The sequence below is a fragment of the Mucor velutinosus genome, assembly GCF_035048745.1.
Source record: "Mucor velutinosus strain NIH1002 chromosome Unknown tig00001563, whole genome shotgun sequence".
In the NCBI taxonomy this organism is placed as follows: domain Eukaryota; kingdom Fungi; phylum Mucoromycota; class Mucoromycetes; order Mucorales; family Mucoraceae; genus Mucor; species Mucor velutinosus.
The window spans coordinates 3,569,821-3,596,516 of record NW_027041904.1 but is presented as its reverse complement, the minus strand read 5'-3'; the positions used below and the strand labels follow the sequence as shown (position 1 = coordinate 3,596,516).

The window sequence follows — 26,696 nt, the reverse complement described above, 5'->3', positions numbered from 1 at the left end:
TCCTCTTTTCTCTATATACACTTGCAAAAGATAGCATGAGTCACTCACCTAATTTAAAAGCTCAACCAGCAAAAGGCATCTTGAAGAAGCACAAGAATCCCAATGAACTTACACGGTAAGTACTTGCGAGATTGGCCAGCAACTCGTGTCTAACAACTCTTGCTCGTTGATCAGATTGCGTTGGGACGAAGCAAACCTCGAATTAACAGAATCTCAAAAAGATTCCACAATGAAAGTCGATGAGCCAAAGACACCTTATGTTCGATACGATGCAGAGAGTGATCAAGTATTGAATTTAGACCGTAAGACGCAATGCCCCCCCCCCCTTCTATAGAAGTGAGCTAACCTCAGCCTACACTAGAAATCCCTGAGATCCCATATGGTGCAGGCTCTGCTCGCGCTGAACCCGAAGAATTTATGCTCGATGGAGGTATGGAATCAGACAAATCCAGTGTCGCTAGCAGTGGAGAGAAATCGCGCAGAAGAGTCTCAGTGAGTGATGATGATTGGGATATGGATGAAAATGAAAAGACCGAGGAAGAGGAAGAAGAGGGTGAGTTACAAGCAGTTGCTCGAGCAAAAAGGGCATGTCTAACATTACATGGATATACAGCCAAGAAGAAGCACGAAGAGTTTCTTCGTAAACGTGCCAATCACTATCATATGGGCGCTGCTTTACGCCATCAAGATGATGATGAGGAAGAAGACGAATCCAGCCGAACAGCATCCGCAGCAGCACCACCACCATTGCCTAACCACGACACAGTCATGAAGGACTGAGGGTCCATTTTTGTTGAATAAAGACACCTACACCCCTTTTTTTTTTTTTTTTTTTTTTTTTTTTTTTTTTTGCCAGATGATGGATACTTGAAATCTCGGCCTTCCAAAATTTGATATGAATAAGCATGCTAGAGCCGTAATAGCTTTTTTCCTTTCTTTCTTTCTTTCTTTCTTTCTTTTATACCAACATCATGACAAATATTCTTATAGGCGCAACAGGAAGTATCGCTACTATCAAGATACCATTACTAGTGAACTTTTTTCAAAAGTATGCAGACATCAGTGTCAAGGTTGTATTGACAGAATCAGCACATTTTTTCGTCAAGGACATGGAGATAAACTGTCCAGTGTATAGAGAACAGGATGAATGGAATGTATGTTGTAATAGAGATCCTCGATGAACAGAAAGAAAGAAAGGGAGAGAATGTCTGAACTTAATGTGAGCAATTGTTTGTTTCAGGAATGGAAAAAGATATCTGATCCCATCTTGCATATCGAGGTATGTTGCATTTGATCTCTTGCTGCCACAGTCTGATAATTGCGAGCGCGGTAGCTGCGTAACTGGGCTGATATCATGATCCTTGCCCCTCTGGATGCAAATACGCTTGGAAAATTAGCAAATGGATTATGCGACAATTTACTGGTAAATAGGATAAAATTCATGCATGGCATGTGAGATATTCACTGTGGCATCTAGACGTGTGTACTGCGTGCTTGGGATGTCAATAAACCTGTGGTCGCATGTCCAGCCATGAACACCAGCATGTGGCATCACCCCTTCACTGAAAAACACTTGGAAGTGCTGGAAAACGTATTGAACTACAAGATCATTCAACCAATCAGTAAAAAATTGGCGTGTGGAGATACAGGTAAAGAGATTTTGTTGGGATGTTTCAGCTTCGGGTGACCAGTGTGCCTAACAACCGCATACGTAACTAGGCATTGGCGCCATGGCAGAATCACAGTATATATCAGACTATGTGCTAGAGATGATCAATGGCAAAGGATTAGCTGGTTTGACTGTAGAAGATGTTAATAAATAATGATGGTGTCATGTCCATGATGAGAGGGTTTGATTTCCCGAATGACACATAAATGTGAGAGCTGCTTTTTCGTGTTGCTCGTTTCTCTCTCTCTCTCTCTCTCTCTCTCTTTTTCTCTCTCTTTTTCTCTCTCTTTTATTTTTGTTACTATAGCGAAATAACGATGCCTGCCAAGAAGAGCATGAAAGCAGTATTTGACTGTTCTGCAGATGAACCTGGAGAATTATCGTTCAAGGAAGGAGATATTCTGGTCGATGTGGAGGAATCAGGTGAGGAAGGCTGGTATACTGGCAGAATACAGCATACTTCAGAGACAGGTTTGTTCCCATACAACTATGTAGTGGAATTGCTGCCTGCACAAAAGCAAGAAGAGCCACCCTTGTCGAAATTTCCACCTCTCGATGCTTTTGAAGCTGCCATATCTCCTAATAATGCTGGAAAGGCTTTTTCAAAATCAAATAACAACTGGACATCCACTGCTACAGCTACTACTATCAGCCAACCGCCGATCATTGCTGCCAAACCAAAGCTAGCATCTACCGCTCCATCTTCTAGCAGTAACAGTAATGTGGGATTGGGTATCCGAGTCTATGGAAGCAACAACAACATCAGCAGCAGCAGCACATTTGAAAAACCTCAACTAAAGCCCATCGGTAGCATAAAATCCATGGAATCATCCACATCGCCTACTCGTTCTCGATCCTACTCTACGTCTGCAGTATCAAACACACCAGAAAAGGAACCTATGAATGCCGAGAAAACGCTCAGACCATCTCAACTACTGAACGGCAAAGGGACAAAGAGTGCGTTGGAATTAGCATTGAGTAAAGGGTCACCCAAATCGCCTTCCTCCTCCTCTTCTGGTGTAAAGTCCAACGCATTTTCAACAAGTGTAGGCAATAGCACAGGTGGCATTGCTTTGCCTGGTTTGAGTACGATTAAGCTAAACAGCACCCCTCATGATGTAGTTGAAGAAGAAGAAGATGGTTTTCAGATGGTCAAGCCCTCACAATTGCGCTCAAGGCAGCAGGTGACACCAATAAGACCTATTGTATCTCAATCGTCTTCTTTTGCTTCTACAACCAGTACAAGTACAACAGCGCCTTCTTGGAAGAAAACAACCGACACGACAGTGTTTACCAATGTCAAAACCGCATCTCCATCATCTCTGTCCTCTACATCATCCTCACCTAGACCTACAAGTGGGTCCAAACTCGATGCTGCACCTTCAACCAGTACACCGATGCCTCGATTACCATCTCGACCTGTGTCTACGGCCAGTAGACGATCTCGCAATAGTAGAAACTCTTCGTCTTCTCTCAAATCATCACCTTCCACCTCCAACAAGACAACGCCTACCGCATCGAATGCTAACTTACCGCCCGTCAGAGAAACAAACGAGAAAACCAACTCTGCGCCACCTGCATTGAAGCCAAAACCACAGATAGCTGCCACTGCACAACCTAATTTGCCACCAAGACCCAAACTTCGCAGTACATCCAATCCGCCTCCTATTCAACCTAAACCTGCCATGTCTTCGATCGAAATCTTGTTGAGCAAAAACAAGAACGAGCTTGCTGTATCCGCCACACCCTCCAAGTCCACCACACCTCCTCCTCGCAACGCAGCTACAAAGCCAGTATTGTCGAGCACCAACAAGAAACCGTTCAACCTATCTAGCAAACCAAGTTTGGACAGCTGGCAATCGTTGGACAATGCCAAAGAGTCATCACACGATGTGAATATCAAGCCATCCGCTCTACTCAAGAACAACCGAGTCAGATCAGCAACAAATCCAGTCTCATATTCAACAATGCCTGAATGGATGTCTGCTGTTAATAAGCAACCCAAACCAAGCACTGCTACAAAACCTGCGCCTGTGCCTTATGAGAGACCTACATCACCAATTGCTCATCCAGTATCTCGATCACCCGCACCTGTGGCAGCTGCTGTCATTGAGCCTGCTGCTGCTACCACAAAGAAAAATCCACCACCTCCACCACCTTCCAGACCACCAAAAAGCCAAAACAGCAACAGCAAACAGCGCTATGAAGTCTTGTTTGACACAATTCATGACGATGGCTATGTGGATGGCGAAACAGCTCATTTCGTTTGGCTCAAGAGTAAATTATCTAATGAGGATTTAGCTCGTATTTGGAGAGAGTGTGATCCAGATCACAAGGGTTTATTGGATAAACATGCATTTATAGATGGTATGAGCAAAATTGATGAACTTTTATCTCTAAAGCAGCAGCAACAAGCTGTCTAGTCTATATAAAAATAAAGCACTATGGTTGTGTGGGTTTTCTTGTCTTGACTTGGATGAACAACTTGACAGGTCGTTTCAATGCTTGACTGATTTGTGTTCTGGCTTCTTCTACAACGCTGTTGATAATTCGGCCTTGGTATCCAATCACGATCTTTTGCTGGCTGTCCCTTTCAACGTAGACATTCTGATCGATGCGTAAAGTACCGTCTTTCATCTCTGTCCAGCCTACGTTCTCTTGCTTCAGCATGTAAGGAATGTACTGATGCAATCGCTTGAAAAACTGGATTCGAATCATTTCCTCGACTCGTTTCAAATCTGGCATTTCCGTCTTTTGGTCTGCTGGGTAAATCCATGGTTTTTGAGGCGATTCCTCGTATAATACATTCTGCAATAATACAGCGTCATGAGATGCCGTGCTACTACCTGTGTGCATTCCTTATGTTGCTTACCTTGACCTTATCTAATCCTTCCTCGTAAACTGCTGATATGTACAATGTCTTTTTGAAATGCGGATATCCTTGATTGTATCTCTCTGCCACCTCCTGCAACAAATGACGATCCTCATAGAGCAGATCCATCTTATTAAAAATCAAAGTAGCTGGGATATTCATGTCGTGAAGTCTGTTTAGGATGAATTCTTCAGTGACTCGTGCTTGAGGCTGAATTGATCTTCCAGCATCCACTACCACCACCACTATGACAGGTCTGTTGGTTACGCATGAACAACACATCAACCCTTCGCATCCCACTCACCATGGTCCGCCTCATCCAAAGATCTCCAGGAAGAAGTTGCCAATGTTCTATTCATTTTCGCATGATTATGGTCTGGAATAACGCCTGGTGTATCCAGGAACACAATTTGATAATCTCTATGAGAATAAACAGCCAAAGTTCTCTCCCTTGTGGTATGTGCTTTAGGCGATACACCTGATACCTTAATCGCAATGCATTAAAACCCCCATTCTCATACCTGTCAAAAACACATTAGCCAACTTTACCTCTTCTCCTACAATCTTATTGATCAGTGTCGATTTCCCTGCATTGGCAGCGCCAATAACCGCTACTTTGAGCAAATGTGGATGTTCAGGTTGAGCAATATCTCGTTGTTGTTGTACCTTGATCAATCGTTCATTCATGCCAGCGGGTTTTCTGAAATTCATGTTCTCTAAACGACTTTTCAATAAGGCTCGAGTGGTCTCCTCGTCTGCGTGTTCATGTTGCTTATTGAAGTAGCCGGTGGTACGCCATTTCGAGCCGCTATTGTTGTTGTTGTTGTTGTTGTTGTTGGCTTTGGTAATGGGAGCTGCTTTCTTTTTAGACAACGCACTCTTTGCTGCCTTCACAGGTGATTCAACAGGGAGGCCGGCTCGATGTTTCGCTCGACTCATGATGGCATAAGATCGTTGTTGCAAACATTCTGTAAACATAGGTTTATATCATTGTATAGTAGCATCGAGAGATATACTTACCTGTTGCTTGAGTGGGTGAAAACAGCCTTCTTAGTAGTGATGAGGTATTCATTTTGGGAGAAAAGAAAAAAAGACATCCGAAATCCAGATGTGGAAGGATTTACATTTGGATGTGAAATGTGACACCTTTGTGACGTTCGGGCAGTAGTTTGACAGATCAAGGTCAAAATGAATGCATAAAGTTTCGCTTGGCCGTAAAATAAATACTTTGTTCGTAGCGTATTCTACTGATAAATACCATTGACTCGCTTTTTCAACCTTAGACTACCACTAAGGGCCGGCTTTGAACGATCTGCCTGGTTAGATCTGACTCTTCCAGAACGCTTTATGCTTGTATCAATGGAAAAAATTACAGCTAAGAAAACATCACACTGACACTGCCTCATACTATCCAAATCTATGTAAATCACAGCTAGATTTGCATGCATTCGAACCGTATTTTCTCGAGTTAGAAGCCGTTTTACGCCGTCAGAGTAGCACCAAACAATTGCTCTCATCTAGCAGATACTTTCTGATACCTTTGCTCACCTTTTTTGGGATCGTTGAAAATCGACCAAAATCGACCAAAAAAGCATGAGCGATATACCTCATGATTTTCACCAAAAATCAAACGATCGCGTCTTTCACCTTGAAAATGAAGACTTTTACTATGGCATATATTGAACCAAAATGTTGCTCTCGATCCAATGCAACTCCTGAAACTTTGTTTGTGAGACTTTCGTATATAAAATCTCGACATTTTTGCCGAAAACCTCATTTCGTATTTCCGTACATTGCTCCATAATCTTTTTTATAATATGTATTATAGTTAGTACCATTGGATGCGCCTTGAAAAGTACTATTAGAAAGCTTAAGGAAGTAGGGGGTAACCATTACATTTTATATAGTCGAATCTCTCAAAATAATTTTTTTTGTAGGGGAGTCGAGCTCCAGGTTTTATTATCTCTCAAAAATTTTTTTTTTGTAGGGCAATTGTATTATCTCTCAAAATATTTTTTTTTTGTAGGGGAGTCGAGCTCCAGGTTTTATTTAAAGTCCTTTAAATTATCTCTCAAAATTTTTTTTTTGTAGGGCAATTGTATTGCTTTATTTAAAGTCCTTTTACGTACGCCTATTAGATGGGAGAGGAAAAAAGACTGGATATATATTGGGGGGACTAATTATGGAGACTGATCTAAGGTTTCTTGGAAATGTAAGGTATCTAATGAGCTACGAAGTGATGAGAGTAAAATTGATGGTAGGAAAGGTTTGTCCTGGAATGTAAACTGGTAGTGGTGATACCATATAGTTTGTAGCATGCAGGCGAAAACCTGGTAAGCAGAGAGATTCGGATAGATTGAATGATCTTGACGAGAAGGGTTGTGTTCGAAAAGAAGGAATTTCTGGAAGTTTTGGTAACTGTTTTGGGAGATGAGAGGGGGCATGTAAATGGAGAGGGCGGAAGACCAAAAGGATCGTTTGTGGGGACAGGCAAAGAGGAAGTGTTCCAATGTTTCGGTGGTATCTCTCAAAATAAGTCGAATCGAATCTCAAAAGTCCAAAAATTAACAAACAAAGGATATAAACGTTAGGCGGAGATATAATTGATTTTGGCTGGCAAGAAAGAAACACAGTTCATGATGAAGAGTTTAGTCTAATACTTGAATGCAAACATAAAATCAATGCCTTTATACGTACTCTCCATGTTTTTGCTATCCGCTATACAAGCCATCTGATTATTTTGTCTTCACTATTTCGAGTTTTACCTTACAGTTGGCCTTACAAGTATTATTCCTACATGAAGCATCCAGAGCTTCTGTGAAACTAAGGCTCGTACGTTGTGTAATATTAAGACGCTCGCGATAAGCAAGTACAACGCAGCAGAAGTCTTTAGATTACAAAGTATAAGCATATAATCAAGAAGGTTGATAAAGTGGATTGCCAATTCAAGCAGCTTATTGAATGTGTTTGGAAGCTTTCTTGAACGACATGCCAACTCCAGAGTTGCATAAGAAACGAATTAGAGACCTGGTCGCATTAGGTAATCCGTTCTTCTTGTAAAAGGGGAGCTGCACGCCTTTTTTCCTCGGAAACAAACGTGGCACCAAATTCAAGAGGTAAAATACATTTACATTACCTAATATTACATAAACCTTGATTACATAAGTGGAAGGAAATTGGGAAATCGCGGGAACATGGTGCATAAACAAACCATTGTTTGATTTCTCAATATACAGTAGACAGCTTATATGTAAGTAGAGCAGATAGAGGCAATATACTGCCTGCAGTATTTACATTACGAATGTTGAGATGAATGCCACACGAGACGTTTGTCACAGCTGCTGTCATCAACCCCTGAAGAAAGAAAACTTTATTCCCATCAGCAGCAAAATCTAACAACAATATACAGAAAACAGTTATGTAAGCTAGAAATATATCAAGGTCAATATGCTGCCTGTCTCCATAATACCTACATATCAAACAAGTGTCGTCTTCCCAGATTAGACCCTGGATAGGAGATTAATTACAAGCCTTTTACATAATCAACGAGACATACCCTGATGTATGCCATCTCACAGCTGCCAATCGAGTGTCTTACCGTGCAATCAATGATTTTTACTCTACAATTGAGTTGAATGGCGCGATATGCCTTCATTTTTCATTTTCTATGTGAGAATTCCTTTCTAGTAACAACTGTTTAATGCTAATGTCATGTCAAATGTGGTCTCCGTTTGGATGTGCTATTTCGGATAAAGGTTGTTGAAATTCAATTTACTGCTTTTGTGCATTTCACTGATCAGCAACGTAGATCTTGAAGATGTGAGCGGAAAGGAAGGCAGAAATAATGATATAATGTGTAATTTAGACTGTATCGAGCATTTCTAACAGTATAAGCCATCTTGATGGATGCACTGGCAAAGGGTAACCTCAAACAAACCTTGCTAATTGCTCAATCACAATTACCAAGTAGAGGGGATGAAGAAGGTAAAATACTATTCAAAACTTTAAAACCCTTATGTCAGCAATCCGTTGGCATCTTTGATTACCATTTTGACATATGAGCCTCCCCTCCCTCGCACTAGACATGATATATAAATACGAGACAAAATAATGTTGCATTTCTCTCTCATCTTCTCTACCCATTTACAAACCTAACAAAAAAAAAATGGCTACAGAAACAACCTCATTTGAAAACTTCCCCATCAAATACCAAGAAACATTTGCTCTCATCAACGTCTTTGAAAAGCAGGTCGGAAAGTATGCTGATCAAGTCTATGTTCGCTACTATGGTCGTATCGAGAATGGCAAGCACGGTTACAAAACACTCACTTATGCCGAGGTGGACAGAGTAGCAACCAATTTGGCCTGTCAATGGAAGAACAAGATCAAGGGCTACAAGACAGTGGCTTTTATGGCTGATCAATCTGTTCAGTATTTCCTCTGTGTACTTGCTTGCCTGAAATTGCGTATTACCTTCTTGGCTCTGTCTCCTCGTAACTCTGAAGCTGCAGTAGCCAGCTTGTTAACCAAGACGGATTGCCACTTTTTGTTTGCCACCAGCAAGTACGCCACTCTGGCTCAAAGTGCTGCTGGTCAAGTGGACGGCACTATCTGTGAAGTGCTCCCTTCTTTTGATTTGGTAGGTCGTCTCAAGCAACCTCTCAACCCCTTGGCTTCCAAGATCCTGGACAAGCATTTCAGTGAAAAGGATATCGAGCAAACCTGTGCCATCATCCATAGTTCTGGCTCAACTGCTTTCCCAAAGCCTATCTGTCTCAGCAACAGATACCTCATTTGTGGTATTCAGTCAATTCCTCGCCATGCGTTTGGCCAAGATCCTAGCGTAGCTCCATCTTTTGGCGATGTTCAATTGTGTTGTCTTCCCATGTAAGTTAATATACCTCTTGCTTTTGGTAATCTATACTCATTTCTCTTGATTCTTTTAGCTTCCACATGTCTGGTTTCATGGGCTCTTTCAATATGTCTCTTGTAGGTGGCAGCAATGTCTATCTCCCCAAGTTTCCTCCTTCGGCTCGTGAAGTGTTGATGGCTCTCGAGGTCAATGGTGGCACTCATATGCTCGCTCCTCCTCTTATCATTGATCAATTGATTCCTTCTCTCAATGAATCCCAGGACTATATTCCTCTTCAAAAACTCAAGTACATTTGGTAAGTGAAACACATATTTGCGTTATAACACTGTACTCATATCACATTGCAGTGTTGTTGGTGCTGAATTGGACGAAAAGACGGGTGATTACTTCCATGCCAACAAGGTCAACATCTGTAACGTGTATGGCATGACAGGTAAACCTTTTTTTGAACGCGCCTTGATAAGCCATATGATATTTACATCTCTTCATCTCAATAGAAATCAATTTCCTCATGGGTGGTGATATGCGAAAGGTCAAGGAGAACAAATGGATCATTATGAGCCCCATGAAGGCCGCTAACCCTTACATTCGCTGGGAACCTGTTGAAAATGAGCCCAAGCAACGTGCTCTCATTGTCCGTGGTAATTGCCCTGCTTTAGCTACTGGCGTATCCAACCGTGCTGATGGTGATTATGATACCAACGATCTTTTCATGGAAATTGCAGAGGGTAGCAATCAATGGAGATACCTAGGCCGCAAGGATGATACGTTGGCTATGAAGAATGGCGAAAAAACCAACCCCGTGCCTATGGAATCGGCTATTCGTGCCTCTCCTATCGTGAAGCTGTGTACCGTCATTGGCGAGGGTCGTGAGTGCACTGCTGCCTTGATCGAATTAGACAAAGATCATGCTTTCGGTTGCACTCCTCAGCAAATGATGGACGAGGTCTATGAAGCTGTTGCCAAGGCCAATGAGAATGCTCCCAGTCATAGTCATCTGCTCAACCAAATGATCTACATCTTACCATTTGACTTCCATTTGCCTCATACTGACAAGGGTACTGTTCCTCGCAAGAAGGCTATCCGTATGTACAGTGAAGTCATTGACAAGCTCTACAAGGACTTTATCGACGGCCCTGCTCCTGCTTCCAACACTACCCAGTCCCAGCTAAAGAGCACTGCCAACTGGGCCGCTGATGAAATTGACAACTATCTCTCTCAAGCTGCTGCTGTCGTTCTCCACACTGACCCCAACGTCTTTTTGAAGAATCCTACTGCTTCTCTCTTTGATCTAGGCCTCAATTCACTACTGTCTATACAATTGCGTAACCGTATTGCCCAGTCGTTCGACAACGTGGCCCAAAACTTTCTGTTTGAGCATCCCAACATTGAGAGCATGCGAAATGCCTTGATGGGCGAATCTGAAGAAGCACAAGAAGATGTGGTCGCCAAGCATTACATGGAAACTGAAGAAATTCTCGAAAAGTACATCCGTATGGCCAAGAAAGAATTCCCTGTTGCAAAGACCAATTATCCCAAGGATGTCAAGCAAACTGTTCTTTTGACTGGTGCTACTGGCGCTGTGGGTTCCTTCATGCTGCGTGATTTACTACAATCTGACCAGATCAAGAAGGTCTACTGTCTCGTGCGTGGCCGTAAGGGCACTGATCTGATGGGCAGAATTCGAGATGCTTTCTCTGATCGTTTGTTGGATACTTCTTTCTTGCAATCTGGTCGTGTCGAAGCCTTGCCCATGAATCTAAATGACGCCTACCTTGGCTTCTCTCAAGAGGTCTATAACCGCTTAAGGGAAGAAGTTACTGTCGTTCAAGCCTGTGCATGGCTCCTTGATTTCAATCAGCCTGTGACCCACTATGAAAAGGAATGCCTCGCTGGTTTCTATAACTTGATCAAGTTTGCTTACAAGGAAGAAAACCCTATGCACTTTCACCATGTCTCGTCCATCACTGCTACCGCTAAATACGGCGCTGTCATTCCAGAAGAACCTATGCCAAGGAATCCATTTGTGGCTCTTTCGATGGGCTATGGCCAGTCGAAATATATTTGTGAGCACTTGATGACTTATCTCGCTGCCGAAAAGAACTTCCCTTGCTATATCGAACGTCTTGGTCAAGTCTGTGGTGATTCTGCTAATGGTGCCTGGAACACAAGCGAACAATTCCCCATCATGATTGTCAGTGGTGGCATTCTGATGCATGCCATGCCAAAGCTCACCACTCGTATTGACTGGATCCCGCTCAACTTTGCCGCTAGTTCCATTGCCAAAATCATGATTGATACTGCTACCGACAATGCCAATGCCCCCCAGGCTGTTTTCCATATTGTGAACCCCAATGAAGTCATGTGGACTGACGTTCTGAGCGCTATGAAGCAAAGCGGCATGCAATTTGAAGAAGTCTCTGTAGAAGAATGGATCAAGATTCTGTCTGAACATGAAGATAACCCAGCTTACAAGCTCATGTCCTTTTACGAGAGTGCCTTTAAAGATCTCACTGACTGTCCTCACTGGAATACCGACAAAACCATCCAAACTGCACCCATGCTCCAAGATGCTCCTTCGTTTAATAAGGATCTTTTGAACAAGTACATTTGCTACTGGCGCAAAGAGGGTTTCTGTAATTAGACTTTATTTCATTTTTCAATCATTCATTTCTCAAATAAAAAAATTCATCATTTCATTCTTATTACATCGTGTTGTGTGAAACTGCTCTGTTCTTGGTCTTTGTACTTTTCACGCCCCTTGAATGTCGTGAAAGATCTACAGTTGCATAAAATATGCAAACTGATAAGAATTATGTATCTTTTAATGAAAAAGCACTTCATTTTGATTAGCCTGATTTCAAATATCAGGCATAACGTTTATTCAAATAAATACATGGCTCTATCAACCAGTAAGCTTTATCAGAGAAAAAGAAAGGGGGAATATTGTATAAATAAAGACTAAAAATACATGTTGTTTGAGAGTTGAAATCTATACACAGCGAGAAGAGATCTAAATGATGCCTTCACGATAGGGTCTGCCTTCTGTGCCATGGTTGGGTGGTGCAGGAGCACCCATACGAGGCGAACTGACAGGTGCTGGCGAGGGACCTGATGGCATTTGATAACCAGGAGCTGGGGAACTCGGTATGAGAGGACTTGCCATGCCACGGTTAGTGCTGCTTTGCCATTGATTAGCATTGTTGAGTTCATACGCATTTTGATGATTATCGTTTTGAGAGTATACGGGCAAGGGTTGCTGAGGAGTGTAGTTGCCAGCAGATCTTCCATTGTACAAGGCTGGATCGACCCAACCCGAATTGGGAGGAGCATAGTAAGGCGGCTGGCCTGGAGGAGGCGGAGGGTAGTAGGGTGGTTGTGTATTGCTGTATTGAGCAGGGTACTGCTGTTGTGGCTGACCTGGGATCACATAGGTGGTAGTTTTTCCAATATTGTTGTATCCACTTCTATCACCATAGCAACAACAGCGGAATAAGCAAAACAGGAGCAATAAGCCCACCACAATAGCCACAGGAATGACAATTTGCAGATGGCTATCAATCCAGTTCTTTGCATTGTTACCAAAGTTACTGCTATCACAAGAACCAGCCTTGCACACACCGCCTAAACCACAAGGAGTGCCATCCACAAAGTAACCTGGAAATTGATAACAGCTCATGGCAGATCCAGGTGATTGACAGGTAACGCCACATCCACTATCGGCACCACATGCCTTGGTGATGTTCATGCTGGAGCCACGAGAGACACATTGGGTATTGCGTGATGTACATTGACCAGAGGCACATTGGAGGCCGTTGCCGCAGCTTGTGAGGTCGTCTTTGTACTTGTCTTCAGGACAATCACCCGATGTACCAGAACAGACTTCAGCAATATCGCATTCAGTAGAAGCAGGACGACATGTGTAATTGGCAGGACGCACTTGACAGTTGTTGCAACACAGGTCATTAAAATCGCTGAATGGGCAAAGAGATGTTAATTGCAAAACTCAAGGAGAGATGGAAGAGTCAACTTACTCGCATACAGCACCCGCCTTGAATTTACATGTTTTGGCGTCGCAACAAGCGCTATCTTGTCCACCTGTATCACAGTCTTCGCCTGTTTCCTTGATACCGTTACCACATTGCTGCAAAGAGGTGGTGTTTCTTGATCCAGGAGCTATATCATGACATTAGTAAATAGTACTCTCTATTTAGAGAAAAGAACCTACTTTGCAAACAGCTGGTGAAATCAGACATGGTCGAACAAATGGTAGAGATACTGCAAGGGCTAAAGGCGTCGGACGAGGCATTACTTGTAGGATTCATAAAGTATTTTCCTCCAGCGTCACATTGAGAGGAGCTGTACGGACAGCATCCACAGCTTGATCCAGAGCAGGGGCAGTTTTGAGACGTGCAGTCGTGAATTGCGCCAAAGCCATGACCGATTTCATGCGCAACAACCTTCCACTCGTCACGAACTATGCACTGGATTAGTGCCCCAGGTCCTATTTCAACTCGCAGTGCATCACTTACTAATAGATGACACCCCAGTGCCAGATGTATATTCGCCGGTAGAGCTTGATCTAATAGCACCTGTATTACACACTTGGCTCATCCAAGCAATACCGACTTCAGCGCCAGTGCTATATACATATATCCGGCATATAAGTATTTAAAGCATCAGAATTCTTATTGCCAGACTTACGCGCAGTTGGTCATCAAATGCCATAGTCCAGCACCATCATCTCCAATACGGCCTCTCCATTGACTGAAATCACTCAATCTTGTTGAAATAGAATAAGCAGTTGAGCAAGCTTGATTCCAGTTTGTCGCAGTATTGGGTGTGGCGGGGCAATTGGAATCCATGATGGTAATGTTGATCAGGCCGATACCCACATTGAATGTATTTGAGTAAACCGAACTAACGGAATTCCAATCATTGATGATTTGCATACGAGCATTATCGGCTGACTGATAGTACTTAACATAGGTACAATCTGCCGCTGCACCCATATAAAGCACTATTTTAATTGTTGATATTAGCCATTTGGTCGATTGGATATATATATATATATATATATGTTTTTACCTCTTTTGGATGTGGGACAACCAGTGGGAGCTCGTTTGGCAAGCGTTTTACCGGTGCCATCGCCGCCGTTGAAAATGTCACGATAAGAGTTTCTTACTGCAAAATTGTTGTTATTGTTTACATTGAAATCAAGAGTAAGTGGGTTGTAGGCACGCTTTGAGATGTGGGTTAATCTATCAAAGCCACATTCACCACTATTGTGGGTTTCTGAGATCATTTCTTTCAAAACGGTATCAGAATCACGGTAGATGATCATACGGGCTAAATTGCCGTTCAGGTCAGCATCGTCGGATCGTTTAGTGAGCCGATAGTTGTCTGTTAATTTAACATGATGGGTATCTCCATAGACTGTAAAAGCGCCTTCAAACAGCGGATGGTCCAAATCATGCCTACGCCAGCGAAATGAGTCCATGTGCTCGCATGTTTTATCATCTCCTTTCATTGGACTCACTTGATATCATTTCGAACCACTATTCTCGCCCAGCCTAATACACCTGGCTGATTCTCCATGTCTTGTTCATCTTGCAACAAACCGGAGATCCACCAATGATCTGAGTAGATATCATCAATCACATAGCCGTGATACACTCTGAAATCGACGGGATTCACTCTGGTGGATATGCCGTTGGTGTGAATAACGGCATTAGGATGAAATAGGTCAAGATTGGGGGCCAAATGAAGGAACATGGTTTTGTTGTATGCATTGACTGATAATCGCAGTGAGTCGTCATATTGTAACGAGCGCACATTGGGCTGGTAGTTGCTATTTTGTGAGATATCTCGCTTGGCAAAGAATTGATCAGAACGTGGTGCGATCTCTAGTTTTACTGTGGAAACAGGCTCCACCCATAGTAATTGCTTATTATTCACACTGTGACCTGAATTTAACGAGATGAGATTTACATTTGAATTGTTGGATCATTCCATGGAAAAAAGCCCTTACATGCCACAGTGCTACTAAGTAATAAAATTGTAGACAGAATGCTACAAAGATATTTCATTGATAGTTGATGGGATTTCTTTTTACAAGAGAGAAAGAAAGAAGAGCGTTTCGATTGAAACCTGTAATCGATTTATTTATATACGAATTGAAAATGGGGCAACTCCGCCTTTTAGTTGAAAAGCTATAAATAAGCCAGGTACATGTTGTGTGCCGTATTAGTACTATAGAAATGCCGGTAAACAATAAAGTTTCCCTCAGCCTCGATGGCATCTTTACCTGTGCTTAGTCGTTGTATTTTCCTATGTATCACTTGACGTCATGATGTAGCGACAGACATGCATCCAAGAGACGCAACATTGGGTACGTAAGCACTTGCCTATTTCTCGTATCTTTTAGTCTTGGCACATAGGATTCTATGGAAAGAATACCGAAAGAATCTCGGAAGCAGTTGAGCCACTTGTCCGCTACAAGTATGATGTGATTGATCTGTTACACACGCATGCACACAAATAGTAAACAAATCACTAGGAAATGGCTGCCATTATTAAATTTTCCTTGCTGGATGCTTCAATAGGAGGTTTATCCTATTGCATCTCTGTCTGTTTGGCTGACTGATGCTACATGACAGCGAATCCCAGACATTTAGGCTTACATGTATCGAACCAAAAGAAGCAATGATGACATCTGATTGCGCTTTGGATCACGGCTCTATGATCCCACTCATTCAAATTGAAAACCAAGCATGAATCGACACTCATTTGAAGCGGCATTACAGTAGAACAGTTTAAAAAGTCTATTTCATGCTTTTTTTTTTTTTTTTTCCCTCTTCTTTTCTTTTTTTTTTCTCTTTCTGTTTTGTTGGATTACACAAACTCTACCCAATTTGGCTTAAATCACAATGCGTATCGCCATCATTACAGAAAATTTCTTGCCAAAAATCGATGGCGTTACGCGCACATTGACAAGACTTTTGGAGCACCTTCAAGCCACAGGTCATAAAGTCATCCTATTTGGCCCCGAAAGTGGTATGGATGTTTATGCTGGTGCAAAACTCTATGGCACAGCAGGTATACCCTTCCTGCCCTATCCTGAACTCAAGCTTAACATCTGGAGACCTGCATTTACCAAGGCCTTGCGAGCATTTGATCCTCATGTGATCCATCTGGTGGATCCTGTCTACATCTGTGCTGCCTTCCTGTGCTTGTTCAACACCAAAAAGATCCCTGTTGTGGCATCCTATCACACAAATCTCGGTACGTATTGCACTCAATTCGGCTGGGGGTTGTTTGCTAGTCTCATGTGGAGCTGGAACAGATACTGCCACTCTCAATGTGATTTTACAGTGTGCCCATCCGAATCAACACGGCACATCTTGCATACCAAAAGATTCAAAAATCTGAGAATTTGGCCACGTGGAATTGACACAGCGCTGTTTTCACCACAGCAACGATCAGACGAATTGAGAATCCAATGGCTGACAACAGGCGGGCAAAGAGAACAAAATAACACTGTGGCAGCGACGGAGGTGGAGACAGCTCAAACGACGAATAAGGTGGTCATCTTGTATGTGGGAAGAGTTTCATATGAAAAGAACTTGGGCTTGGTACTAGAGAGTTACAAAAAGATGGATCACTCCAAATGCCACCTTGTCATTGTCGGTCATGGGCCTGCATTTCATCCCATTCAAGAAGATTGTAGTCGATCACGGACACCCGTCACCTTCACAGGCTATCTGCAAGGCATTGATCTTGCTAATGCCTATGCATCGGCTGACATATTTGCGTTTCCATCATTTACAGAAACATTTGGTCAAGTGGTGCTCGAGTCCATGGCATCAGGTCTACCTGTGGTGGGGTTATTGGCGGAAGGCGTGAAAGATTTGGTACAAGATCAGACATCTGGCTTATTACTGGATACAACAGACATGTCAAGGCGGGAGCAAATCAAAGAGTACGGCCAGTTGTTGACCACTTTGATTGACGATGCGCAAATGAGGGCAAAGATGGGACAAAAGGCAATTGATCTATCAGGTGCTTATACGTGGTGGGGCGCCATGGAGAGCATGGTGCAAGTGTATCGAGATGCCGCTGAAAAGCATCATATCCACATTGAGGATGATGGTCAACAGATTACGGCTACTGCTCCAAGCGAGGATGAAATTGAACTATTCAGCATAGTGATTGGAGATGCACATGTCCATAGTAGCAGTGATAGTGGTTTAGATGATGATTTCACTGATGTCAGTTCAATTGCAAGTGGCCTGAATACTCCCAAAAGCACTCACAAAAAGCAAAAACAACACGTGGCATATGTAGAGGCATTACCAACAACTGCTGCTGATGCTGCCACAGCCAATTTGTAATAAAATGTAAACTATAGAGCTAATCGCAACGTCGAATACCATACCCCTTTTTATTTGGAAGTGTTCTTTGTAATCATGGCAATCATTCTGTTACCAACAACTGTGCTCTCTGCAAACTGATCTTTGAAAAATCCGGCTGTCTCCTCGAATCGCTTTCTATAGCCCTCCATGCTGCCAAGAGACACAGATTCTGCCCAACCTCTAGCACAAGTGACAAACTCCATATCATCAGGTCGAATATCTTTGCGATACAATGCTGCATTGATCGCATCATCCAACATGGCTTGATTACGAAACAGATATTCGGTGATACCCCTATTGTAATCCATCAGAACACATACTACCCGTTTTCGCTCTGCTCTATACTTTACATCCACATTCTGAATAGTGGCGTTTGACACACGAGATGCTCATAGGGGTTTAATCCTAATCTATGCCAACAATCGACCATGGCCAATAGCGACAAATGTGAGTTGGGAGTGCGTTGCTCTTTGGGGATCTTTGAAAGTGAGAATTCGTCTAAAATCTTGTCGTCCAGCAAAATGGGGACGTGATCTTTCTGTAAGCCGCCAAACACAAATTCGCCTGCCTTTTTGACTCGAGCACGGAATTCCTCCTCTTTCTCCTGGATCATCAATTTAAATAAGTCTGCTACACTGAGTGCGTATTGTGTGATTTGTTGATTGGCGATGGGGTTCATGATGGCAAGACCAGCGTATACGTGCCATTTGTTACTGTAAATACGTAATGCTACATTCACCTTGACATTCTCAATGCCGCCTGTAAAGTGAGGCAGCAACCACTATTGCCATGCGTCAATAGATACCAACACGGGACATCCATACACACTTACAGGAAATTGAGCATTGGCTTTCCATGCGCTACCCATTGTCAAAAATGCAGCGTGTGTCACTGCCTGTGTGTCTGCTGTGATACGGTCATGTTCCTCCGCACTCAAATGCGCAATGTTGGAGTTGAAGCAAGACAAAATCTTTAAGACAAGGTCGAGCTTCTCGTCAGTGGCACGATGCTTGATCACGATCAGAGGCTGGCCTTTGGGATCCACTCCTGGTCCGTGCATGGAATGACATGAGATAATGTGTACGTCCTCTGGCAAGTATTTCTCCAAGGCCTCCACTTCGGGTTTTTTGACAGAAGTCTACACTTTGCATCGTCAACAATCTGGCACACCTTCTTTTCATCTATCTCTTGTATACCTGACCACCCACAATAGCGCCCATCTTTGTAGCTATTTTCGGCATTGATTGAGCAATTGTTCCCGCCTGATCAATTCATTGTGTCCTACCTGGACCGTACTTCTTTACAACGGCATCAATGTACTCGGCCTCCACAGCATACATAATCCAATCACAGCGTCTCGAAATATGATAGCCATCAGGAAGCACATTGATATTGGTACCTGGTTTTGCCTCTCATTGTTAATTTGGCCCACCCTCAACATCACATGTGCCTTACTCACCTTCAAAGTCCTTCTTTACGCTTTCGTATTTCTCTGGAAGATCACAAATGTTGACACTACAAGAACGCGCAAACATTGAGTGCTCGTGGTGATTTATGTCAAATGTGACCCTACGTTACTTTTTCCATCCAGCTTTTGATATGGTTTGGGCATAGAAACGACCCATGCCACCAGCACCAATAATGCCGAGTTCAATGGACTCTTTTTCGTTTTCGTACATTGTGTTGTATTGTGTGGAAAGAGAGAGAGAGAGAAAGAAAACAAAAATAAAGACATGAACTGTGGAGGTGATTGAAAAAGGGCATCTGTCAAGAAGAGTCATAGTGCTGTGGTTTTGTTACACTACACAACAGCCTACTCTGAAAGCGGTTTCAGGTCAGCTATAGTCCTTTTCCTGATTGCTACGTTGCTGTCACCATCGATAAAGAAGGGCTCATTAAATACTGCAATAATCAATCAAAAGGAGCTGCTCTCATCAGCAACATTTGATTGATCACATTTAATGTAGAAGACTATTTTAAGACCATAAAGACTCCATCACCATGAAAGTGTATATAAAAACTTCTCTTTCAAATAGTATCTTCAACAACTTTCATATAACCTTACTATGATTTTCGACTCACACGCCCTCAGCTGTGTTATTGCAACCATTTGCATCTTTTCCTTCAAATATTTTGTCCTGCTTCTCTTCCCTTTTAGTGAATTGATGCGTACTATGAGAGGTATGAGTAAAAACTGTCAATTAAAACATGAGCTCATTGATAAACTAGACCGAGGCTCTCAAAATGCTGAAATTCTGTCCAGACTCGAGAACTTTGAGAGAACCTTGGCATGTCTTTGCAATAAAATGTGCTCCAATATGATGTACTCACTCTTGCTTTAGGTAGCACTTTTTTCAGAGAAAAACAACAATCCAGCTGATGACAGCAGTAGTGTCAACAATAATAGCAATGATGCTACTAGTACCAGCCATGCTAACATTAACGCCAATGCTGATGCCATAAACAATAATGCTAGCACCAATAGCGCTAGTAACGTCAGTACTACTTCTACACCTGCCGACACTAAAGTCCCTTCATCTCTACCATCTTCTCCATCATCTTCATTAGGCTATGTCTCAGCAGCACCCATTCCTTTCAGTAGCTCTTATGAATCTCTTACGGCTACAGTGAAGAACGTTCAAGAGCAATCTATCGCAGCTGCATTGGACTTGGCTGACAAGATTGATTATTTGAAGCAAGAGAACCAAGCATTGAATGCGCACATTGTTGCCTTACAAAATCAGCTAACAGAAGAAAAAAGCCGAGCGGACAACCTGTTACATACCACAGCAAACCGAATTGACATTCTGGAACGCTATGTACAGAACGATTTGAAGTTTGAGGATCAAAGAAAGCATGAGGTGCAAGAAGTCCAAGTTTTGTCTCAAAGAAACACTGATCTGATCAACGAAAGAATCAACGCTGTGGAGGACCAGCTAACAAAGTTGTTTGAAGAGTTTGAAGACAGAAGAAGCAAAGAGCTCCAGTCATTTGCCACCACTTTCAAGTCCTTGAGAAAACGTTGTGATGAATTCAAGGTAGAACTAGACAAACAAATTCAGCAGACAGCAAGCCAGACCAAAGATACTGCAATGAACACTGCAACGATCAAGGAAACTCTCGCTTCGAATGCACTGGGTAATCTTGGGAAGAGCGTTCGCGATGCAATGGACCTTTGTGAAAGTAAGCTCAATAAGGTGGAAGCTGAACGTGAGATGCTGCAGTTTGTGGCGGAAGACAGAGGTGAAGAGCTCAAAATACTCCTTGAAAGAGTTGTTGCCCTGGAGACAGAATTTGATGATATGAGAGAAGAAGTTAGAAACGGCCCGACTGAGATGAGCGGAAGTATAGACTCAATGGAACAAGATATTCATCACATTGTGCGGGAAATGGGCGTACAACTTGGTGTCCTGGATACTCATGACAAGTCTCCTCAAGAAACAATAGATGTTACTGATGAGACTTATTAAACATATTGTATATCAAAATAACACTTTTTCTAGACAATACTTTTTTTTTTTGATCTACATGTATAAATTTTTAATAGAAACTGTGATGTTGACTGACAGCTTGAATATTGTTACGCTAAGGATCAAATCAAGCAGTTTCCATCTTGACATTTGCATGGTGGATACTGTTACACCATTTACTTTAGAAGATGACTTCAGCATGTACATGATTCTGTTCCTGCTGGCATTGAGAATCAGGTTCAAAAAAACATTCTGTATTATATATACGTTTATAGAAGTATTGCCGTGTATAGAGATAACTGACTCACAGTAGACTTATCTCTAGTCACTTCACTAAATCACTTCACTAAATATATATACTGGAAAACTATAGACAATCCAATCATATCCTTTTAAAATTTGATAGTATTGAAAGCCAGAACAAAGGTGGGCATAACCACCGGCGAAGCCGGCAATGGAGAGGGGGTTTGGGGGGAAGGGGCTTAACCCCTCCACCAAGAACATCAAGCATCACAATTTGCATAAAGTGTATGAAATATCTTTTTGTTAAAATCAAATCGAATTATCATGCCTCCTGTTCAAGCTAGAAACTGTGTAACCTGTAGAGTTGCTCCACCTGAAGATTACAATTTTCGAAAATGTGATTCATGTCGAGTAAATAGAACAAAGAAATGAAAAACAAATATTCGAACGAACCTTATATATATATATATTGTTTCAGGAACGTGCCCGAAACTACGCCAGACAGAGAGCTGCATTAAGGCCACCTAGAGCACCTAGAGCACCTGCCGCTTTCATATCAGAGCTTAGAAGAATGCAACCTCATTATCTGGGAAGAATGGACGTTGTATGTGATGGTTGTGGCGCATTGCATTGGGACGCAGCAAGAACTACCGGTCAAGCCAGAAGCAACAATCTCTTCTACTCTTGCTGTAAAAAAGGAAAGGCCATTTTGCCCTTATTGCAAGATCCGCCTGAGCCCTTGAATAGTTTAATCAACGGAAGCCACCCACGCTCATCCCATTTCTTGAAACATATAAGGCAATACAATACTTTGTTTGCTTTTACTTCATTCGGTACCACTGCTATGCCAGCAGGGACCCAGAGAGAAAGAGAGGAGGAGAGGAGAGGTGGGATTACTCCAGTAGGTGCCCATGGTGAATTGTATCACATGCAAGCACCCTTGAATTTTGATAATGCTCCAAAGTACAATCAGCTGTACATTTACGATCCCGAGTATGCCGCTGCATGTCGATCTGCCAACACAAGAAATCAGCATTTAGATGATTCTACCATTGAAGCATTAAGTGAAATGATTGGTGATGCGGTTCGTTGTGGTAACCCATTTGTACGTATCTACAAGCATGCCCACGAGATTCTGGATGCAGAGGAAGAACGACAAGCCCAAGGTCATGTCAGCGAGGATGCATATATTCGACTCGACCCTCAAATAAGACTTGAATTGATTGTCGGTGAAGATAGGCGTACTCAGAACCTGCCAACTGTCAACGAGATTGCAGCTATCATCCCCAATGAATATGCTGATTCAAGTTTCAGAGACATCCTGGTTATCTATCGAAATAGCTCCTCCACCAGTTCCAGAGGACACTTTAAAAGGATCAACGAGACACATGCTGCCTACATGCCTCTCCATTACGTTTTGCTTTTTCCCAGAGGTGAATATGGGTGGCATTGGGGCCTTCGTTTGCAATTGTCTGCTTCAACTGTTGATGCTATGGATGTTGATAATGAAGAAGCGCAAGAAGGACAGCAACAAGCAGCAAAAAGGCTCACTCAGCGAGTGTTTTACAGATTTAGACTGCATGTCAGAGCTGATGAATTAAAGATATTGTTCTTATCAAGACGTCTCTTCCAGCAGTATGTGATCGATGCTTGGGCTGTCTGTGAGCAAACAAAATTGGACTGGATCAAGTCTAACCAGGCAAACCTTCGTGCGGATGTCTACAAAGGTCTTGCTGATGCTACCAGTGCTGCTGATGCAGATCTTGAAATGGTTGGAAGATCATTCATCTTGCCAAGTAGCTTTACTGAAGGGCCTCGCTTTATGATGCAACTGTACCAAAATGCAATGGCTATCTCTCGATTCTTTGGTAAGCCAACGTTGTTCATAACATTCACTGCAAACCCGAACTGGAGGGAAATCCAAGACGAGCTGTTGCCTGGCCAAACCGCTGCTGACCGTCCTGACTTGGTTGCTCGAATGTTTAATCTGAAGCATGACGCACTGCTCAAAGATCTGAAGCAGGAGAAGATTTTTGGTACTTATAGAGGGATTGTGAGAACAATAGAATACCAGAAGCGTGGTCTTCCGCATGGTCATATGCTGTTGTTTTTGGACAATGAAAATGATCGGTTTGATACGGCAGAAAAAATAGATCAGATCATTTGTGCTGAAATTCCCAACGTCGATGAAGAGCCCGAATTGCATGCAATTGTCACCCGAAATATGATGCATGGCCCATGTGGCGAAATCAACAAGGAAACACCCTGCATGGTGAAGGATGCTTTTGGTAACGATGTGTGCTCCAAAGAATTTCCAAAGCCATATCAGCCGGCGACAGTAGCCACTGATGATGGGTACCCAATGTACCGAAGAAGAATGGGTGGTCGCTCCCGTCAAGTGCGTATCAAAGACAACCAGGGTGCGTATCACGACTTCCATATGACTAACGAATGGGTTGTGCCACACAATCCTTATCTGTCAAAAAGATGCAATGCGCATATTAATGTGGAAGTGTGTGCCAGCGTTCAGGCAATCAAGTATATCAACAGGTATATATATACAAAGGATCTGACCAAACTACTTTGAAGACAACAACAACCACTACAGCAACGAGCCAGAATGATGAATGTGAAAAGTATCTGAATGGTCGATATATCAGCCCGTGTGAAGCCGTCTGGAGATTGATCGAGTTCCCAATGCATGAGGAAAGCCCACCTGTCGCTACACTTGCTATTCATCTTGAAAATGAGCAGCCTGTATATTTTGATTCTTCCTGGCCTCAATTAAGAATTGATAATGTCCTGAGAGAGAGAGTCATACCACGCTCATGGGTTACTTTCATTATAATGCTGTGAACCAAAACAAACCTGTTTTTCAACCATTGCTTTACCAGCAATTCCCAGAGCATATGGCTTGGAAAGAAAAAAAAAAGCCAAAAAGGTGGGAAGAAAGAAGAACCGATACCATGTCTATCGGCCGCATGTACTACTGTAGCCCTGCTGCCGGCGAGAGGTGTTATCTGCGCCTGCTGCTCACAGTTGTCAGAGGAGCCACGTCGTTTTCTCATCTGAGAACTGTCAATAATCACGAGTACGCCACCTTTCGCGAGGCCTGTATGATGCTACATTTGGTCGAAGATGATGGAGAATGGACCAGAGCCTTTGATAAAGCTGCTGCCTTTGCCTCTGGCTACGCAATGCGTTCAGTGTTTGTCTCTGCGCTCATGTTCAACTCATTGGTATCGCCTATTCAGATTTGGAATCAATTCTGTGAAAGTTTCTGTGATGATCTTGAGCATGCAATCGTGCAAAAAGGGTATTCGCAGCTGCTCAGCATGCAACCTGATGTTGAATTTTATCGTGGAACGCGTAGTCTTGATTACGACTTATATCTGTTGCAAGCATCTCTCGGTGCACAAGACAGATCTCTGGGTCAGTTCAATTTGCCTTTGCCTCTCTTCAACTGGAATGGCTTGATAAGCGGAATGACTGGCATACAACGCAATTCATTGATACTCAATGAAATGTCATATCTCCAAGATCAAGAAGCCTTTTCGTACCAGCAAAAGTACGCTCAAATGAACGCTACCCAGAAGTACGTATTTGAGACCATCACCTCCTCCATTAACAGCAACGCCAACAGCTCACATTTCTTTTTGCAAGGTCCAGCTGGCACTGGCAAAAATTTCATTTACAATACTCTTTGTCATTTTTATAGAAGCCAAGGAAAGATTGCTCTCTGTGTTGCCTCCTCTGGCATTGCTGCTTTGCTACTTCCTGGTGGGCGTACGTCGCACTCTCGCTTTGCCATTCCACTCAACACCCACGAGCAGTCTGTATGTGCGATCAAGAAGAACGATGACCTTGCTGATCTCATTCGAGAGACAGCATTGATAATTTGGGATGAAGTGCCCATGCAGCATCGTTATTGCTTTGAAGCTTTTGATCGAACACCTCGTGATATTTGTAGTCGTGGTGATGAAGTTACCTTTGGTGGTATTCCTGTCGTTCTTGGCGGTGATTTTACTCAGATTCCTCCTGTCGTGAAACAAGGTGGCCGTCCTGAAATCGTTGCTGCTTCGTTGATGTCGTCAAGGTTGTGGCCCAGACTACAAAAGCTGAGACTGACTGAGAATACGAGACTTGCCAACTCGAATGATACAGATAGGCAATTTGCAGATTGGATAGGAAAAATGTCGTATGAACCATCCATGATGGGCAGCATTGCTTTGCCCTCTTTTTTGAGGCAGATGACTGATCTTGATCAGTTCATTGAAGATATCTATCCTCAGCATGTTCTGCAGCGTCCTCTGCAAAATAGTGATTTCTTTAAGGAAAGAGCTATTCCCTGCTCAAAAAATGGCAATGTCGATGCTATCAATTGCAAGGTGATAGAGAACGTGATTGGTGAAAAGCCCACTTTGTACTCTGCTGACACGATGCAATCTGATCAGACCAACACTGAGACCCAAGCCTATCCCTCAGAGTATTTGCAAACCTTTTCGCCTTCAGGGCTGCCGCCAGCAGTTTTGGAGTTGAAAGTAGGTCTTCCTGTCATGCTCCTAAGAAACATCAACCCTGAGAGAGGCCTATGCAATGGTACAAGGCTTATTATACAGCATATTGGACAATATGTACTGAAGGTTAAAATTCTTGGAAGATCAGATGTAGTAGAGTTGATTCCTCGCTTTACATTATCAACATTGCCTGGTACATTACCATTTATTTTGACTAGGAAACAATTCCCTGTAAAAGTATCTTTTGCAATGACAATCAACAAATCTCAAGGGCAATCTCTTAGAAAAGTCGCCGTGGACCTCAGGAGCCCCGTATTTACTCATGGCCAACACTATGTTGTCATGTCAAGAGCAACATCTCCCAATGGCATGACTATATTGTTGCCCAAAAATATGAAACACACAGAAAATGTGGTGTATCCTGAAGTTCTATTTTCAGATACTACTTAATATAACTACTCTTTTCTTTTTACCCTTTATAACATTGATTTAACCAGCTTTGTTGTATTTGGCCAAAGCCCACAGGGCGACGCCGACATCGAGCGTAGCGAGATAGATCGACTAGTATAGTAAGTACTAGAAAATTATGAAATAAAAACGTCAGAGTAGCCAATCAGAGATCGGAAGCTTTTCCCTAA

At 42.7% G+C, this 26,696-nt stretch overlaps 11 protein-coding genes across 11 annotated transcripts; 8 read left to right on the top strand and 3 right to left on the bottom strand.

The window, feature by feature from the left end:
• Positions 1–35: 35 nt before the first annotated feature.
• On the top strand, positions 36–780 carry ATC70_009800 (uncharacterized protein; the record flags this gene model as incomplete). Its single annotated transcript, XM_064829028.1, has 4 exons — positions 36–115; positions 175–302; positions 362–553; positions 614–780. The coding sequence occupies 4 exons, from the start codon at positions 36–38 to the stop codon at positions 778–780; spliced, it is 567 nt and encodes a 188-aa protein (XP_064686230.1).
• A 191-nt stretch (positions 781–971) lies between these two features.
• SF3B6 (Splicing factor 3B subunit 6) lies at positions 972–1,823 on the top strand (the record flags this gene model as incomplete). The annotated part of the gene is made up of 5 exons (XM_064829027.1): positions 972–1,154; positions 1,241–1,279; positions 1,334–1,423; positions 1,478–1,649; positions 1,720–1,823. The coding sequence occupies 5 exons, from the start codon at positions 972–974 to the stop codon at positions 1,821–1,823; spliced, it is 588 nt and encodes a 195-aa protein (XP_064686229.1).
• A 163-nt stretch (positions 1,824–1,986) lies between these two features.
• ATC70_009798 (uncharacterized protein) lies at positions 1,987–4,092 on the top strand (the record flags this gene model as incomplete). The annotated part of the gene is made up of 1 exon (XM_064829026.1): positions 1,987–4,092. One exon carries the CDS (start codon positions 1,987–1,989, stop codon positions 4,090–4,092), a length of 2,106 nt encoding a protein of 701 aa, XP_064686228.1.
• A 19-nt stretch (positions 4,093–4,111) lies between these two features.
• On the bottom strand, positions 4,112–5,613 carry RPL34B_3 (60S ribosomal protein L34B; the record flags this gene model as incomplete). Its single annotated transcript, XM_064829025.1, has 5 exons — positions 4,112–4,477; positions 4,542–4,786; positions 4,846–5,026; positions 5,091–5,509; positions 5,562–5,613. 5 exons carry the CDS (start codon positions 5,611–5,613, stop codon positions 4,112–4,114), a joined length of 1,263 nt encoding a protein of 420 aa, XP_064686227.1.
• Positions 5,614–8,706: 3,093 nt separating this feature from the next.
• ATC70_009796 (uncharacterized protein) lies at positions 8,707–12,058 on the top strand (the record flags this gene model as incomplete). Its single annotated transcript, XM_064829024.1, has 4 exons — positions 8,707–9,428; positions 9,488–9,709; positions 9,762–9,847; positions 9,912–12,058. The coding sequence occupies 4 exons, from the start codon at positions 8,707–8,709 to the stop codon at positions 12,056–12,058; spliced, it is 3,177 nt and encodes a 1,058-aa protein (XP_064686226.1).
• Positions 12,059–12,427: 369 nt separating this feature from the next.
• Positions 12,428–15,503, bottom strand: ATC70_009795 (uncharacterized protein; the record flags this gene model as incomplete). The annotated part of the gene is made up of 8 exons (XM_064829023.1): positions 12,428–13,388; positions 13,449–13,590; positions 13,643–13,891; positions 13,947–14,056; positions 14,119–14,434; positions 14,503–14,891; positions 14,954–15,380; positions 15,446–15,503. 8 exons carry the CDS (start codon positions 15,501–15,503, stop codon positions 12,428–12,430), a joined length of 2,652 nt encoding a protein of 883 aa, XP_064686225.1.
• Positions 15,504–16,343: 840 nt separating this feature from the next.
• ATC70_009794 (uncharacterized protein) lies at positions 16,344–17,807 on the top strand (the record flags this gene model as incomplete). The annotated part of the gene is made up of 1 exon (XM_064829022.1): positions 16,344–17,807. One exon carries the CDS (start codon positions 16,344–16,346, stop codon positions 17,805–17,807), a length of 1,464 nt encoding a protein of 487 aa, XP_064686224.1.
• Positions 17,808–17,857: 50 nt separating this feature from the next.
• On the bottom strand, positions 17,858–19,507 carry ATC70_009793 (Integrase catalytic domain-containing protein; the record flags this gene model as incomplete). The annotated part of the gene is made up of 7 exons (XM_064829021.1): positions 17,858–18,122; positions 18,179–18,609; positions 18,661–18,966; positions 19,025–19,056; positions 19,114–19,227; positions 19,288–19,343; positions 19,407–19,507. 7 exons carry the CDS (start codon positions 19,505–19,507, stop codon positions 17,858–17,860), a joined length of 1,305 nt encoding a protein of 434 aa, XP_064686223.1.
• Positions 19,508–19,894: 387 nt separating this feature from the next.
• On the top strand, positions 19,895–21,298 carry ATC70_009792 (uncharacterized protein; the record flags this gene model as incomplete). The annotated part of the gene is made up of 2 exons (XM_064829020.1): positions 19,895–20,009; positions 20,175–21,298. 2 exons carry the CDS (start codon positions 19,895–19,897, stop codon positions 21,296–21,298), a joined length of 1,239 nt encoding a protein of 412 aa, XP_064686222.1.
• A 567-nt stretch (positions 21,299–21,865) lies between these two features.
• Positions 21,866–24,128, top strand: ATC70_009791 (uncharacterized protein; the record flags this gene model as incomplete). The annotated part of the gene is made up of 2 exons (XM_064829019.1): positions 21,866–21,952; positions 22,020–24,128. The coding sequence occupies 2 exons, from the start codon at positions 21,866–21,868 to the stop codon at positions 24,126–24,128; spliced, it is 2,196 nt and encodes a 731-aa protein (XP_064686221.1).
• A 379-nt stretch (positions 24,129–24,507) lies between these two features.
• On the top strand, positions 24,508–26,508 carry ATC70_009790 (uncharacterized protein; the record flags this gene model as incomplete). Its single annotated transcript, XM_064829018.1, has 1 exon — positions 24,508–26,508. One exon carries the CDS (start codon positions 24,508–24,510, stop codon positions 26,506–26,508), a length of 2,001 nt encoding a protein of 666 aa, XP_064686220.1.
• Between the last annotated feature and the right edge of the window lie 188 nt (positions 26,509–26,696).